General features: G+C 41.3%; 2 protein-coding genes and 1 long non-coding RNA gene across 7 annotated transcripts in view; 1 reads left to right on the top strand and 2 right to left on the bottom strand.

Annotated features, from left to right (window-relative positions):
* Positions 1-5,925, bottom strand: part of ESYT2 (extended synaptotagmin 2) — a 93,148-nt gene extending 87,223 nt beyond the window's left edge. Inside the window, exon 1 of one of the 4 annotated variants that reach the window (XM_072854694.1) lies at positions 5,355-5,925. In XM_072854694.1, coding sequence (XP_072710795.1) covers positions 5,355-5,711 — 357 coding nt within the window. In that variant the 5' untranslated portion in view covers positions 5,712-5,925. The remainder of the gene's footprint in view (positions 1-5,354) is intronic. The other 3 variants (XM_072854695.1, XM_072854696.1, XM_072854697.1) reach the window with 3 other exon arrangements.
* Positions 5,926-7,184: 1,259 nt separating this feature from the next.
* Positions 7,185-12,638, bottom strand: LOC140648532 (uncharacterized). Its single transcript, XR_012041265.1, has 3 exons — positions 12,332-12,638; positions 11,969-12,065; positions 7,185-7,461 (listed from the first exon to the last, which is right to left on the bottom strand). It is a non-coding gene; the product is annotated as an uncharacterized lncRNA (long non-coding RNA).
* DYNC2I1 (dynein 2 intermediate chain 1) overlaps positions 12,537-16,208 on the top strand; it is a 35,260-nt gene continuing 31,588 nt past the window's right edge. Inside the window, exon 1 of one of the 2 annotated variants that reach the window (XM_072854693.1) lies at positions 12,537-12,787. In XM_072854693.1, coding sequence (XP_072710794.1) covers positions 12,773-12,787 — 15 coding nt within the window. In that variant the 5' untranslated portion in view covers positions 12,537-12,772. The remainder of the gene's footprint in view (positions 12,788-16,208) is intronic. The other variant, XM_072854692.1, reaches the window with a different exon arrangement.

Below are 16,208 nucleotides of genomic sequence, written 5' to 3'. Positions count from 1 at the left end.
AAAAAAACAACAAAAAAACCCAACCCCAAAACAAAACACAAACCACAAAAAAAAAAAAAGTCACACAGCCCACAATACACATATGTAAGTACACATATACAATGAGGCACCTAGAACAGAAGACAGTTTTGAAAAAGAAAATAATCAGGTAGAAGAAGGACGTGGACTTCAGTTGTTAAGTACTCACAAGTTATTATTCTATTCTTACTCACACCCCTTCACACTTTCCAGATGCAGGCTGGCAGCCTGGAGTATATGGCCATCTGCAGTACTAACCATGTAAACTGATTAGATCCAGCTTAGCATTAAGTAGCCATACATGGAAGTAATTTTTCTTATAAATCACTCCTCCATAAGTTCAATCTAACATGCTCAACTAACATTTGGAGAAAGGATCAGAAGAATGTGTCACAATGCCTCACAGCCTTCCTCTTCATATTTTAGTGTGTTGTATAAAAACCCACCTACAATTCCTACAGCTACAGTAATAACAGCATTAACTGAAGCTATAATTAGAAGTTAAGAGGAAGATCTTTTTGTCCTATGGCAATTAAAAACAAACATCGCATTGCAGAAGTCCACTTGTTTATCAGGTTTACTGAGTACATACTTAACACCCAAGAGCAGGGATTCTTTGGAGATTCCTGTCCTTAACTATCAATCTAAGATCCAGATAGCAAGTTTCATTCTACATCATCAAGAAATCTTCATATGAAATACACATAAGAGCGTAACCACCTCAACCTTCTCTGCAGATGTCACTCAGTACAGGATATGACCCTGCAGTTAGAGCTACCTAACCATCTTTCTTCCACAAACATACTGGGTCTGCCTTCCTAATATCAGTAAATACCAAAGTCCTTGTTGCTCTAACCACATAATTGGCATATTTGATAGGAAGCTCATGAAAGGGCTTGGGGGCGCAAAAAAAAGTATGTATGCATATTTTATTCTAACACATAAGACTAAATACAAATAATTTCATAGTTATAAATCAATTTCCTTTTTCAGACACATGTTCTGAAGTCTGCTTTTACTCGGAATGGTTCCTCACCCCTTAAACACTAGCAGTTTGCTCAACATTCAGTACAACATTCAACTAAGAAATATGCAACTACCATTGAAGTCATGCTTAACTGAATATCACCATTGCAAAAAAAACACTCAACTAAACATGAGTTGATAACTATTTTATTGATTATTGTAGCTATACATCAGCATCTAGTAAAAAGGGTACATGCTGACATTTTCCCTCCCCTATAGGTGTAGCAGTCATATAGCAGTTCAATGGTAGTTCACAATACTCGCAGTCTGCAAGAATTTCATACAGCTTCCCAAGAGAAAGAAGATCTACCAGATTTCTTTACAATCGGACTGTAAATCAGTTTAGCTAAAAAGGTGACTAGACACCTATTTAGGTTTAGGCAGATTTTTCCTTTTACCTTAAGCAGATGAGAAAACAAAACAAAAACAAAACCCTAAAAATCACTCCAAACTAGAGCAGAAACTCAAGGGAGTCTGTGGGACCCAAAATGCTACAGCAGACTTGTAATTAATGTTTTAATATGGCATTACTTTTACTACAATGATGTACAGTATTTCAGTTTCTGTATAATACATGGTATGGGATGCAAAGAAAATTCTCTAAATCTGTTTTCAGAATCAATTTTTTTAAAATGCTAAGATTTATTCCTATTTTGGTCTCCTGCTGATTACCAACAGACTGCCCACAGATACAGCTCCTGGTACCAGGCCAAATTTACAATTAATCTGGGAAAAAAAAAAAAAAAAAAATCAGCATCGCTTTTTATCTGTATGTTGAAGAAAACAGGAGTCAAAGTTTCACTCATTCAAAAAGATGTCGAACACGGTATGTTGGCATGTTATAAAAGTCACATTAAGCAACCAAAAACCCCCACAATGGCAAAAGTAGATTAACTTTTTTGTTTGTTCTGAGAAAGAACAAAGTAAATTTGTTATGCCACTTAGATTATGAAATTCCATTACTGTTTTAAAAATAAAAGGCAATATGATACCTGGCCTTTAAAAAACTGAGAGTCCTGGTTTCTACATTCTATCCTCTAAGTAGCGATACTTAATTTGCCACTTTCTTTATATATGTTTGCATCTTAATGACATTCATTCTAGTATAAAATACATCTAGTGTATAAAAATGTTGCTGAGAAAGGGGAAATGTCAACTTTATTTAAAGACCATTTTGATCTCCAGTCCTCTCTCATTGTAAATTCTGCAGCGTAGTTTTAAATGACTTGGAAAAGCACCCACCTCTGCTCCCTCCCACCCCATATAATCAGTGACATCTTCCAAACACGCAGCAGAGCTATAACTACATGTTAGCAAGTCTATGAGTACAGATCTTATTCTTTTAAGATGGTAAATGCAATATTTTTTAGCACATACATATTTCTTTTATATAATTCACTGCTGACATTTTAAATAGCATAACTTGTATTCATGTTGAATTAATTCATTTTACATGCACAGTACAGAATATTCCTATTGTATAATCCCTTGCTTATGGAAGAGGTAAATCTAATTTAGGAAATTAATAATTAACATTATGAACTCTAGTGTGATAGTACAACAGTATCACTTTCCAGTTGTAACTGAGCATAGTGCCAGCAGAAAAATCTTAATTCATTACTCCTGCAATAACCACTTTCTTAAAAATAAATAACTTAATGCACTATTACTGAATTCTTAACATGAATTGCTAAAGCAGCAATCAATCCCAAGGTGGGGGGGGGGTGGGGGAAGGAAATTTCACCTTACGTACACTGCTGGCTCAGATGAAGTTCTATTCCAATCAAGAGCCCAGAAGGATACCACATGTCAAATAAATGTTTGGGATGTTACATAATTTTAGTTGAAAAATGGTTTATCACATCTCAGTTTCAGTCCCAAAAGAGTAAAAAATTTCCTATATTTAAAACACAGCACTGTCCCACTCAAGTAATTTGAAGTTTATTTCCCTGACCAGAAACCAAGGGAACACACTCCAGTTTGGAGCTCACATTGAGATGGATAAAGTCGATACCTATTAAAGAGATGTCAGGCTCCATATACCATCCAGTAGCTCTTATTTGAAATACGACTGAAATTCATGAATCTCCAAGACAACACACATAAAGCAGAAGGAAGGAGAATAGCAGTTTTCCAAGACACATTACGGAGGCAGCAAAAAGACTCATATAAAGCTTAATGACTATGACAGCAGACATTGAAGACCACTTTTGATTTAAGTGGGCCTTCAGTTCTCAGAAGACCTCTGTTTTCCAGATTGCATTTCATCCGGAAGCTACATTTATTTGGAAGGATGTTACTTCCAGAATATAGCATATACGTCAGCAGAAAGAAAAGAACCAAGACCTTTAAAATTTAAGAACATATTAAAGAGGGGAAAAAAAAAAAAAACACCACACCAAAAACCCAACAGTGATTTACAATACGTCTGCCAACTAATCTATCAGAAGGTCACACTTTTGGGGAAACCCTCCATATTGATCAGTTGGTTTCTCATAATACCATAGGATATGCAGGTGTTTGCAGCCAGCACTCATTCCTCTGATTTTTTGCCTCTGACTTCAGTCAAGAGGCCCCTTTCTAAACCTTCAGTTATTTGGACAACTCCACACAGGAATTAATCGCCATTTTATCAAAGGTAACAAACTGTGACTTAAAATAAATTTACACACAGCAGTAAGCTTGAATATCTACTGTTTAGTTGCAGCAGATAGTTACTATATACAACCCTCCATAACAAATCTAGCTTCAATTAATTAATTTTAAATGCATCAAATCAGAATGCTTCCATTATATGGCTGCATGATTACAGCGGAAAAAAAACACAACACAGAGCTAACATAAGAGCTATTGACCACATTATTTAACACTCACATCTCAGCTTCAAGCAGTAAAACCACCTCATCTCTTTTAACACTGTCCCCATTTTTACCATGATCTTCCACTACAACTTGGGTAAAAGAGATGAAGAAATAGGAGTAAAAAAGCCTCCCATTTCACACCTACACACTATATTCTCTCCAGATGTCTGGAACTCCCATAACTTCCTTAATAGAGCTGGGACAAGTCACATTAGGTACAGCAATTTGATCACAAGAAAACAGCTACTTGGATACTTATCATCGCAACACTGGTCGATGCACAGTCACTGCAAAGAGTACCTAGCAGAGATGTGGATGGCTATTACTGAGGAGTGGAAATCACACGGAAAGATTTAGCAGAAATCTTCAAGACTTCAGGTATGGGGACTAAGAGAGCAGCAAGCTCTGCACAGCAGATCACCGGGGCAGATCAGGATGTACGGAGGCCTGGATGAGCACTGACACTGTCAGGTGGCTGGCTGTCAGCTGTATTTAAAAAACTGTTAATCCTCCAAAGTAATAATGACAAAGTATTCAACTTGGAAGCTGAGTTTCAGAGAAAAAAAAATAATAATGGTAGTTCTAAAGACTTATTAGAAAGTCTGAAACTTTCAAAGGAAGACTCCACTTTCAAAGAAAACCTTTTCAAACCAACCACAACAATTCACAAATAAGACCACCAAAGCCCCTTTCCCTTAGTCCTCCCTGAAACCGGTCAGAAACACCACTTCATTTTTCTGTCACTCCCTATTAAGTAATGCTTTACTGAAAACTATAAAACCATTAAGATACCGATTTTGTCTGCCTCTAATCTCAACTCCCTAAGAAGACGTTCCTTCCCAAGTCACAAGATCTGTGCCCCGTAGAGCCCTCGCTACATCCAGAACGTGTGCGTCACTGGCATCTGAGGGGAAAAAAACCCAAACCCTGAGGTAAAGTTTATTTCTGCGAGGGAAACCCCGGCCATGACAGGTTCAGCGCTGCACGGCAGCGCCGCGGGGCTGTCACCACACAGCAGACGCGGCCGCGGCTGCCTCAGCTGCCGCGGGTGCTAACGGACCAGGTGGCCGCGCCGTGGCGGGCGGGCGGGCCGCGGGGACAGGCCACCCCGGCGGAGGGGGGGGTCCCTCTGCCTGCCCACGTCCGGCAACGCCGCTCCCGCCGCTGGACGCCAGGTCTCGAAAGAGGCTGACAAACCGGGACGAGTAGCCTAGGGGCGCGGGAGATGCCATCTCCCCACCCCTTCCCTCCCGCCAGGCCGGCTCGGGGGCTCCGGCCTCCGGCCTGTCGCGAGCCTCTTCCCCCGCAGCCCAGGGAGAAGGGGGCCGCCCCGGGGGTGGGCGTCACGCAGCTCCCGGGGAGGTGACAGGCCCCAGCCCGCCCGGCGGCTGCGCTGCCCGCCGGGCGCGGGTGCTTCCTCGGAAGCGCCGAAGGGTGTTGGCCACTCACCCACGCAGGCAGATCTGCGGAGGAGACGCTGAGCCGCACCGCCTCCTCCTCGTCCTCCAGGAAGGCGAGCGCCCGGCCCAGGCGGGAGGTCTTGCCGCCGCGGTGCCTGCGGATCCAGAAGAGCCCGCACAGGGCGATGAGGACCCAGCTGAAGCTCAGCCCCAGGTAGCCCAGCACATACACGGGGAAGATCAGCACGAAGCTCCTCGCAAACTGCGACACCAAACCCGTCACGTCCACGCTCAGCAGCGGCGGCGGCGGCTCCGGCACCGAGTCCCCAGCCGCCGCCTTCTCCGCGGCAGCGGGATCCGTGCCGGACCCCGCGCCAGGGGACTGCTTAGCCGCGGCCCCGCTCATGCTATCGCAGCGGCGGTTCCTACTACTGCTGCCGCTCCTCCCGCTGCTGCTCCTCCTCCTCCTCGGGCGCTGGCTGCGAGCGGGCAGGGGGGCAGGGCGGCGGCGGCGCCTCGCATCCTGCGCCCGGCCCCGCTCGCCGCGCACCGACACCAACCGCCCGCTTCCGGGTTCGGGGCGGCCCGGCCCAAAGCAGCGCCGCCGCCGCGGGGAGGGTGGTGCGGCGGGGGGCGGGTTGTGCCACCGCGGGGAGGTGCCTCGTCCCCGGCCACCGCCGCACCAACGCCCTCTCTGCTTTGCCACCTCCCCCCGCCCCGGGCAGCCGGGCGTCCCGCGGCCCCCTCCCCGCTGCCGGGCCCGAGCCGGCGTTACTCTCTCTCATCCTTCCCTTCTAGGCCTGCCCTAGGAAGCGCGGGTTCGGCCCGCACGACGGGATCCAGGCCCGGAGGAGATCGTCGCCGTCTCTGGCCGAGCTCTCCTTACTGCTGCCGGGACCCCCGTCGCCTCGGACCCCCCGCCCGCCTACGCTTGGGGACAGCCAGCCCAACTGCCCGCCCGTAGTGCCACCGGCCATGGCTGCTTGGCCTCGCAGGAACGAGGAGGGCAACGAGGGGGAAGAGGGAGCCGTAACAAGGAAACGAGCTCTTGCTGGGTGGCACGAAGCAGAACCAGCTTGTCAAGGCGTTAGGGACCATGAACGTGCTAGTGTGTGCTTCCTCACAGGCAAACCACACCATCTCCCAGCTCTCTTTAGTCATGTGTGCAGTTGAATGGTTTCTACCTGTTACACCCATCAGTAACAAGCTTCGTATTTTTCTTTGTTCTCTATTGGGGGATATTATTAAAGGACTGACTGATCAGTGGCTCAGAGGAACCAGAGGCCCGTCACTCCACTCCTTAGTTACAACAGGTGTTCCTGAAGCTTTGCTCACACATCCTCGGACAAAGCTGACTCCTCTCTCGTCTTGTTAATACACCAGAGTACCTAGCGTGGCACCCATGATCCAGGCAGTGGGGATTACACAAGCCCTGATCTGTGGAACTAAACTGATTTTCTACAGGCTTGTGTCCTGTATCCCTTTCTCACAGTAACACCTGGTTCCCCCATCATTCCTCCTACCATTCCTTTATCTTTTCAATAATTTTTATGTAACCATCAGTTTTGGAAGAGGCAGCTGTTGCTTGTCCTTAGTTGCGTGCTAATCAGTTTGCTGGTACGCACTTGCTGACTAAACTCAGCATTTACCAGGAGGTTTTTTTCTTTTGGCTTTAAATAGCCAACCTTTCACTTAGCAGGCATGAGGGTCCTTTCTCTTCTCTTCAGCTGCCAATTTTCACAACATTTGTAGGACTTTATGAGGCTAGTATTTGCAGGCAAGGAAGAGGGCAGAACAAATTTAGCCAATAGGCTGAAAAGTTATGAAAACACATACAAATGGACAAATAGGAAAGCTGCATAAGTTTCATTTCCTTAAGTGAAAGCAACCTCATCTCAATTATCCAGAGAAATGGAAAGTCAGAAAGGCAACGGCACAAAAGGAAAAGTTGTTTGCTCAGTGCTGCACAGCAGAATTGGAAAAAGAATCCGTATCTTGACAAATGAATGTGCTGTTCTGTTGTATCATCTTTCCAAATTCCATCCATGCCTGCTGTCAGACACAAGGGACCACTCTAAGCAAAGAAAATTTCTGGCAATAGGCTCATGTTGCTCTGTTTTACTCCCTCTTTGCCATTGACGGTGTGTGTTCTCCACCTGTATAATTAGGTTAGTCAGGATGAAAATTCAGAACGACCAAATGATACAAAAAGGAATAACAGAATCAACAATTTACAACTATATGGTAATCCAAGCTTTGAAATGACAATTTACTTACTTTGGGTCTTTACTTCTAGAGAACGCAAAACACCTACAGGCTGTAAGACTGAGGGGACTGAAGGGCAGCATAAGACCCTATAAAAGCTTGTTACCTTAAACTGGGGGTATCAAGTATGATTCTGTGACAATAATATCAAACTACCGTAAATGTGGGTGACTTTTTGCATTTATTGCATTCCTCTTCAAATTACTTAGTTTGCTATATAGACTTTCTTGTGAACTCCTCAGTCACAAGTTTCAGTAACACCTAGTACAAATGGCTGTATTGTATGTTTTCTCCCTCCATTACAACCAATAATATTAATATTTTCTCATTTTTTCAAGTCCTTTTCTCTCAGTCTTGGACTCCATTGCTCCATTTTACTTCCCTATCTGGCTTCACAGCATCTGAAACAGAATACAACTGTACCACAAACCAAAATGAAAATTCAAAACAAGAAAAAAAAAAAGTGATTGAATTAACATGATGTTTGCCAGCTAACACTTTACCATATGCTGCATCTTATTCTGCTCTCTTTTATGTCTCGGTATGTATTCTGCAGATGAGCTGGGTATAGAATTTGTAAAGTACCCTGTACAGTCAGTATTAATACACTGGAGCAGTACATCAGAAAAAAAATTAATCTTGTAGTAGCATTTAGGATGACAAACACATAACTGTAGGCCCGACAGCCTAGCATTGATCCTGGGCAAAGTAATTCATTAGTTGATATGGAAGTTTGATTAATCAGCACTAAAGGTGGGTGATACTGTGCCAATCAAATGGGAAAACAGAAGGAAGATCTTGTAGCATTAATTTGATAGCATTTATCTGTAACATCAATAGAAAGTTCTGATAAAGAGGTGACCGCTAACTTCTTAGAACTTCTGTAGATAACTGGCTTGGCCCCACACAGTATTTTGGTGAAGAAACTGGGTGCTATGAGATTAGCATGCCACTATTATAATAGGGACAAGAGAGTCTTGTTAAAATCGAGATATAAACTCTGCTGCTAGGGGATAAACTAGGGTCAGTTACTCTATTATAAAGCTTTTCATAAAATGTTCTGGATAAACACAAGTTATTTGTTTATTCTAATCTTTTTGGTGCTGATAAATTGTTTAATAATTTGCTTGAGAATGTTGGAATTGTTAATTCACCTATTTACTGATCCTATTTTTTAATACCTACGATAGCAGTCTTCAATGCATCAGGAACTCTTGAAGATACTCACTTATGGCACAGAGATTACTCTGACTTTTCCTTAAGTATCCTATAGTGAATTGTATCAGCTACAGAGCGGATTTATCTAATTTAAATAATAGTTATTCTTTTCATATCCTGCTTTGTAAGTCTGTTGCCTTCTTAGAATTTTAATTAATACTTTTTGCTTGCAGTATTCCTTTATGCCCATTCTTAGCCATATGTATTTGTTCCTCCTTTTTATTGGATTCCTTTTTTGCCTTTTCAAGCTCAATAGCTTCCATTGGAGTCAAAGTAGTGTCTTACTATGTTGATCTTGACCTTGCATCATATCGTTTTGCCGTGATGCTTTTTTTCCAGTAAATGCTGACACTATTCTTCACAATAACTTCTCAAAATATCTTATTTATACATCTGGGTTTTTGAGGATGAGAAAAATTGGCAAAATTCAGTTTGTATGGTAAAAAAGAAAATCTAAGTTTCCCCAACTTCTTTGGATTTCACACAAGAAAACATGGTTTGGAAGCCATTTTAATTGCTGCTTCTTGATCATTGTCAGTAACAGTTAATCTTCCTGAAGAACAATATTTTATATTATACCTTATTTTACCCAACAGAGTTATTTCAGTCTGATGCTTCTCTCTACAGGTTTATAGTAGATTGACTAGAAAGCTGAGAATGTTTACTCAGGAGTTTTTTCCTAAAAATTTTGGAATTATTAATGGAAATACTGTTTACATGCAGTCTCATCATAGTAAATTCTCATGATGGAATGCTCACTACTTCTATGTTTGATTTTATCCAGCTGTCTTAACCTGCTTCAGATTATCTAGCATATAGCACAAATATTTTCTGCCTGCTTCAAATTATCTAATATATAGCTCAAAGAAGAGTCAGAATACTCTACCATACCTGTTCAGTACATAGAGCTTCTGTTGTCTGGAACAAAACCAAACACGTCTGATCCCTGGTATCACCCAATCTGTCTTCAGTTTCACTGAATGCATAAATTGTACTCTCATGATAAGATCCTCAAATATTTATTGTTCCTGAAGACAGAAATACTTTCCACTAAAATGTGTTTCTTAATAAGTTTTCACAATAATTATCATCTCCTTTTTTTTCCCTAATGGGATTCTTACAAGTTACCGTTCAAAACCAAAGGCATAAAGTTTACTTCAGAGATCCACATTTTTGGTGTTTCTGTTTATGAACCTGGAGGACTGACTAACAGAATCATTTTGAACACTTTGCAAGAGGTCATTTATGCACCTCCATTGATAGCAATATTTGAGTTTTCGTCCCATCTTCATAAGCCGCAGCAGAAATTGGTTAAAAAAAGTGAAAAAATATAGCTACAAAGCCTAGATCCTAACAAGTCTCTTCCTTCATACAAAAAAGCATTATTTTCTTTTTTTTGGTAATAATGAATCATCATCTTTAAGCATAGTAGAGGGTTGCCAAGTTGTCCCTATGAGGGTTGATATTTCCAGTAATTTTTTGGTGTAATGCTGTGGTGTGTCATTCCATACAGAGGTGAAGAAAAATGCAACATTGCTTCACAGGATTAGAGGAACATCCAAAGACAACAAATAGCTTATTACTGCAGAATGTATAAAGCAGAGTTATTTCATATTCCTGTTTTTCAGATAACAGTGCAGGTGAAGAAGAAGATATATGTACCAAGCCAGACAAGAGAAAAGCATGTAGAAGCTAAAATTGTATTAAAATTCCCAAGGCTACCAAAAGCCTTGTTTACAACACTTTTCTTTCCAAAGAAAGCTAGGGCATCCTTTTATGCTGTCTAGTAATACAACAGATACGTGCTATTTTATTGCCTGTATTCACATGATTCTAACACTCATTTTTATCAAAACAGTAAAACTACTGATGTATTCATTTTTTCCACTACATTGGTAAGAAACTGTAGTTTCCTTTAATACATGGTGGAAACACTTAAACATGCACAAATTTTAGTTCTGTTATTCCAAAGGTGTTATTCCAGCTTGTGTTCTCATGCAGCAGTTAAGCTTCAGTTTGATCCTTGGCTTTATGGTTTGAAAAGTTCTTTCCAAACCCTCTAGTGGTGCCTTCCCACATCTGTAATTTTTCTCTTACAGTAAAGCTGCCTGACTAGTATACTCTAGTAGGGGTAAGAAAAAGCTATTGGCAGCCAAAACTGATATTTTTTTTTTGTAACAGATACATATGCATATTCTAAAGAGTAGACGGTAGGACCAGAACTTGAAAAAAAGCTTTTTCTTCTGTCCAGTCTTTGGTATCACTGTCACATTTGCTAGTTTTAGTTACATATATTTGCTATATTGTTGTTAAAAACAAAATTCAGTTACAGTTTTTGAAGGTAGCTTTTGTCCTTCAGCCTCTATATGTAGAACAGCATTTCTGTAGAGTATCCTTTATTAAGCAGATGCCTAGTTCCATGTGTTTGTAACAGTGTCACCACTTTGGCTGAAGAGCTCTTTGAGTTAATCTAAGATGGCTTATAAATGCATTTTTATTTTTCAGGGAGGAAGATATAAAATGCTTTTAGATTATTGCTCTGCCAAAGACAGCTAAATCATTCATAAGAATGTTTATAAATAGTTTAGTATCCATAGATGCTTATATTTAGTGGATATAATTTAGCCCTTAAAGGTCATACTTACAGTTAGTGGTGGTTTGTTGGTTTGGGTTTTTTTAATAAAATATTGAGGGTTTTTTTTCCCTCCTAATTGCTTGCTTAATTTGCCTTTGCTTTTCTGCTACATGATAAAGGAAAATATTTCATAGTCCAGACAGTGAGGCAACTTTTACAGCATTTTTAATTATTCTGGAAATGTGAATAAGAGGCAACTGTATCAAGGCTTTGTATGTATTTGTCAACTGGCTGTATAAGGCCAAGTACAAGGGATTAAATTTTATCTCTTTGAAGTCAGTGTGACAAACTCCTGTTGAACTATGGCAAGAATGTTTCTCAAATGCAAAAATGCCTCTTCCTTTGCTTCCTCCCCCCCCCCAGTAGTCAGTTTTTTACAAAAAATAATTAATATTAGCAGTAAGTTACATATTAACTTTTTTTTTTTTAACTCTTAAAAAGAAACAATAGGCAACAAAGTTAAAAGTGCCTAGAGGAATTTTCACCCGGTCTTTTAAATTGCATGTTAATAGGTTGTAAATACTTGCTGTGAAAATAGCGCACACCTTTCCTGCAGGCAATCATCGTTTACGTCGTTTGTTTCACGTGTTTGGTAAGCTGCCACTTGCTCTTTGTTGCAGAAAACAGCTCCAGTATTTGTTACTGTGGGAATATTATTAATATTTTTATTTCTACAGGTATGCTTCATACCTGCCTCTGTCTAACATCTGGGTAAACGGCACATTAAGTTAAGCGTATCACCCTTATCCTTAACATTTTTTTCCACTGTAATCGTGTATGATTTTACTAAAAGTGAATCGGCTACTATTAGGAATGGTTTCATGGTATACTTAGCCTATAAAAGGTCAGCAGTGAACAGGAGAACAACCGTGCTTTAAAAGCTGCCTGGGTGAGTGCCCCCTGCCCACCTCACAGGATAGTGCTCGGCGGGTCCGAGCCCTCCCCAGGAGCCCTCCCCAGGAGCCCTCCATCGCAAGAAAACCAGCTGGCCACCGGCTGGGGCAGGAAAACCTTCCTGCAGCCAATTTAGGCATCCCAGACTGCCGCTTCTTGCTAAGAAAGGGCTGGAGATGGGCGGACGCCATCCCGCCGCGCCGCAGTGGAGCGGGCTACGCCATAAAGCGCCCCGGCGCCTCACCGGCGGGCGCCCTCTCCCTTTCCCACAATCCTCTGCGGCAGCAGCAGCCTGCCGGTCTCGCGGCGGGCAGCGGCTCATCCGTCGCTCGGCCGATCGGCTGTTTCCCCCTCGCCGCCTGTTGCTAGGCAGGCCCTGACGCAGCTGCCGTGGTTTCCTGCCCGCTCGGAGGCGGCGAGTGGCGGCGGAACGCGGCGCCCCGCCCGCTCCGGGCATGGAGGGTGACAAGGTGAGGGGCCGCTGGGAAGCGGTTGGGGTTCCGGGAGCCGGCAAGCCTGCCGGCGCCACCCAGGCCCGACTCCTGCCGGCACCGCGCGCGGGGCCGTCTCGCCTCGCCCCTTTCCCCCCTGTCCAGGAGGGCCCTGAGGAGGCGCCGGGGGCGGTGGCAGCGGGACACGGCCGCCACCCGGCCCGGCTTGTTTTTCTGCTCGGCCTCCCCCTGCTCCAGGCCCTTTATGCCTTGGGTGCCTTGGCGCCTGCCAACGCCATCCCCTCAGCCGGCCGCGTCTCTCTGACGCCAGTCGTGTCCCTTGGCGTTGAATAAGCCAGGGCATCAGCGGGGGCAAAGGTGGGAAAGAGCTCTAGTGTTTCTTCTGCTGGCCCTGAGAAACCCCGATGGCACTCCTTCGACAATTCAAGTCTCCTTGTTTTGTCAGCACGCCGATGAAACCCTTACCCAAGTAGCGGTAGTAAGGAAGTCATTCCTGTAGCAGAAGGATGAGACTGTATCCACCACAGATCTTTCTGCAGAAGAGGATAAGTGGTTTATGAAAATATCCAAAGCTGTTAATGTTTCAGATTGTAGATAAAGTATATTTAATAATTGATACTCCTGTAACTGCTAATTGTTGCATTTTAGTTCTTTAGGAACCCACATAAATTTTGCATGTTAAATTATGAAAAGTTTGTAGAGCTCCAAAATAAAGGAAACAAAACCACATGGACATGCTAACATCAATTACTGTGTTACATATTCACTTGAAAAAGCAGAAGTATCAAATCACTTTTATTACTGTTGTGAATCTGGATTTTACAGCTAATTACTTTGTGGCCATACTGAATAGAAAATGGAGTAGGAAATAGAGTGGCTGGGCAGGGTATGTGAAGTAGTATGTTAGGACCACTCTAAAAACTGTCATTCAGATATTTCGGTAACTGTGGTACATCAATAATGTCTTAACTGAAAAGAGGTGAGTTAGTGAATTGTGATGGGAAGTTAAACTTTGGTCTAAAATTTTTCAGGTGCGTTGGTATAAGACTGCCAAAGACCCAGAGGCAGTTGTACTAAGAGCCACACTGTATGAGAACCTCCTTTTGCTGTTTCTATTCTGTCAAGTCTATCACTCATGCTGTTTACCTATTTGAGGGCTCTCAAATAGGCAACTCATATTGGAAATAAGAAATATAAATATTTATATGTAAAAAATAAAGTACTTTTCTTTGGCTTAAAAACTACAGACATTTTACTGTTTTTCTGTTGCTCTAGAATCAGTTAACTGAGTTCTTACCTTAGTTAAAAACTTAATATTAAGTTCTGAAAACCTCTAGTCTTTCTAGGTTGTGAGTGAAGAAACCTCCCTTGATCTCTCTTGAAGAGTTTATCTAAAGTTAAAGTAGCAAGGTCTTTTATTCTGCTAGCTTCATAAGGCAACATACTTATTGCTTAGTTTAAAGGACAGATTCTTAAATGTTAAAAATTTTCATAGCACTTTTTCAGTTCAGTAAATCTATGGCATTTTATGTCAGCTGATGAGCTCCCCATGCTCTCAGGTGGATGAGTTAAGTTAAACCCCAATGTGGTTTAAATAACTAATCTTAATCTGGATTTAAGTGAATATATAAGGATTTATAAATTAGCAGACAGGTGAGAAACATCAATAAATCTTTTTAAAGTTTGTTTTAAACATTTCTTTTTGTGTGTACAATGATTCCTCTACTTACAGAGGGACAGTGGTTTCAAAGGTATTAAGTTTCTTTAAGCTTTATAAAAGATCTCTCTTTTTCTATTTGCTTGTTAGTCTCCTGCAAAAGCAGAGAATTAAGTGGAAAATCATATATAAAAGCAACAGATTCTAGTGGTGGTGGTGAGATGAAAACTGCAGACCCTAGAAAAGTGGCAGATGCACCTTTTTGGGTACTAGCAAATCATGTCTAAATGTTTGCTGCGTGCTTTTTGCCTCAGCTTTGAAATAAATCTCAAACTACCTTATCTAATATTGTCTCTTGGTTATACTGGTTTTAGGCTATTAACATTAGCATTCTTTCTTTGTTTGCTGTTATGTAACTAAATATTGTCTAAAACCAAAACATAATAATATATATTAGGGCTTTTAAATAGGTTACTATTTGAGACTATAATACAGCGCTCTGTTCTCTTCTCATCTATATCCTTCCTTCCAGCTTGCTCTCACGCAAGTTCTGTTGAGTTTCTTAGGCTTTGTTAAAACTCCACTCAAGAAAATGATCACCTTTGGTTTTACTTTCTCATCTGACTTTCTGCAACAGTAAATATTTGTACTGTTTTGTCTTTTTTAAGGATCAGCAGAAAATAAAACTTAAAGGGCACTTTCTTTTTGTTACAAAGGCTGCCTTCTTGGTACTTCTGATTGACTTTAGATGAAGTTTACCAGTCCACTACAATCTTCTATAAATCCCAGTTTGAGAAGATAAGAATTTTTTCATATAGAATAATTAAAAAATTAAAATACACTGCTAAAATGATGCTTCCATATAATCAATTAGCAAAAAATGGGCACCATATGTTTATTTTCTTCCACCAGTGCAGCTCATCATTCAAATATTTATCAGCAATTATTTTCTTAATTGCTTTAGTAACTGTTACCAAGTCTAAATGTGAGAATAAGTGTAGCCTAGTCATGTCACTTTGCCTGTAGTCATCATCCTTAAATGAACTAGTTAAAAATATTCAGTAGATTAAAATTTCTCATTTGCTTTAGTGATCTCAAGCAATATGACTTTTTTAGTTTAATCTATTTAGCAGCAGCCAAGCAGTTAAGGGCAGTAACTGCAAATGAGGATAGAAGAAATATAACCTATTTAACTAGGGAGAATTCTAGTGAAACAGTCTCCCTGTATACTCTGATTATTTTCATTATCGTTTTACTTTTTTCTTCAGTGCTACATACAAATATTTCATATGGCAGTCAACTTACACATGTACACATGTAGTCCGAACCATTTTAAAATATTGAGTGACAGTTGATAGAAAAATGGTGCCAGCATTTTTTGAGATGCATGCAATGATTAAACTAGAAGCTTCCTGGGTTCACTTGAAATGCACAGTAATCTATTTTTAACTTTTAGTGTTTAAAAATCTAACAAAAATGTGTTGTGGCTGTGTCAGATCCCTGCTGATGGAAAAAAAAAAAAGGATTACATTTGTCATGGTATTTTTAGATTCACTGCTTGCCCATGTTATTTATCCCCTGAAATGTCCTTACATCTGAGTATGGGCTGCCTCAAATGAATGTCTGAGGAAAATACTGTATTTACTGTTTGCCATGTGAAAGGGTTCTGTGAGTGGTTCTGCAGAAAAAGGATCTGGGAGTCCTGGTGGACAGGAACTTGAACTTAAGTCATCAGGGTGCTCTTCAGGCGGTTATGGTTAACCACATACTGGTTATGTGTAT

Source organism: Ciconia boyciana, chromosome 2 (genome assembly GCF_034638445.1).
Source record: "Ciconia boyciana chromosome 2, ASM3463844v1, whole genome shotgun sequence".
NCBI classification, from domain to species: Eukaryota; Metazoa; Chordata; class Aves; order Ciconiiformes; family Ciconiidae; genus Ciconia; species Ciconia boyciana.
The sequence above is the reverse complement of the archived record's forward strand: the minus strand, read 5'-3'. Positions and strand labels throughout refer to the sequence as shown.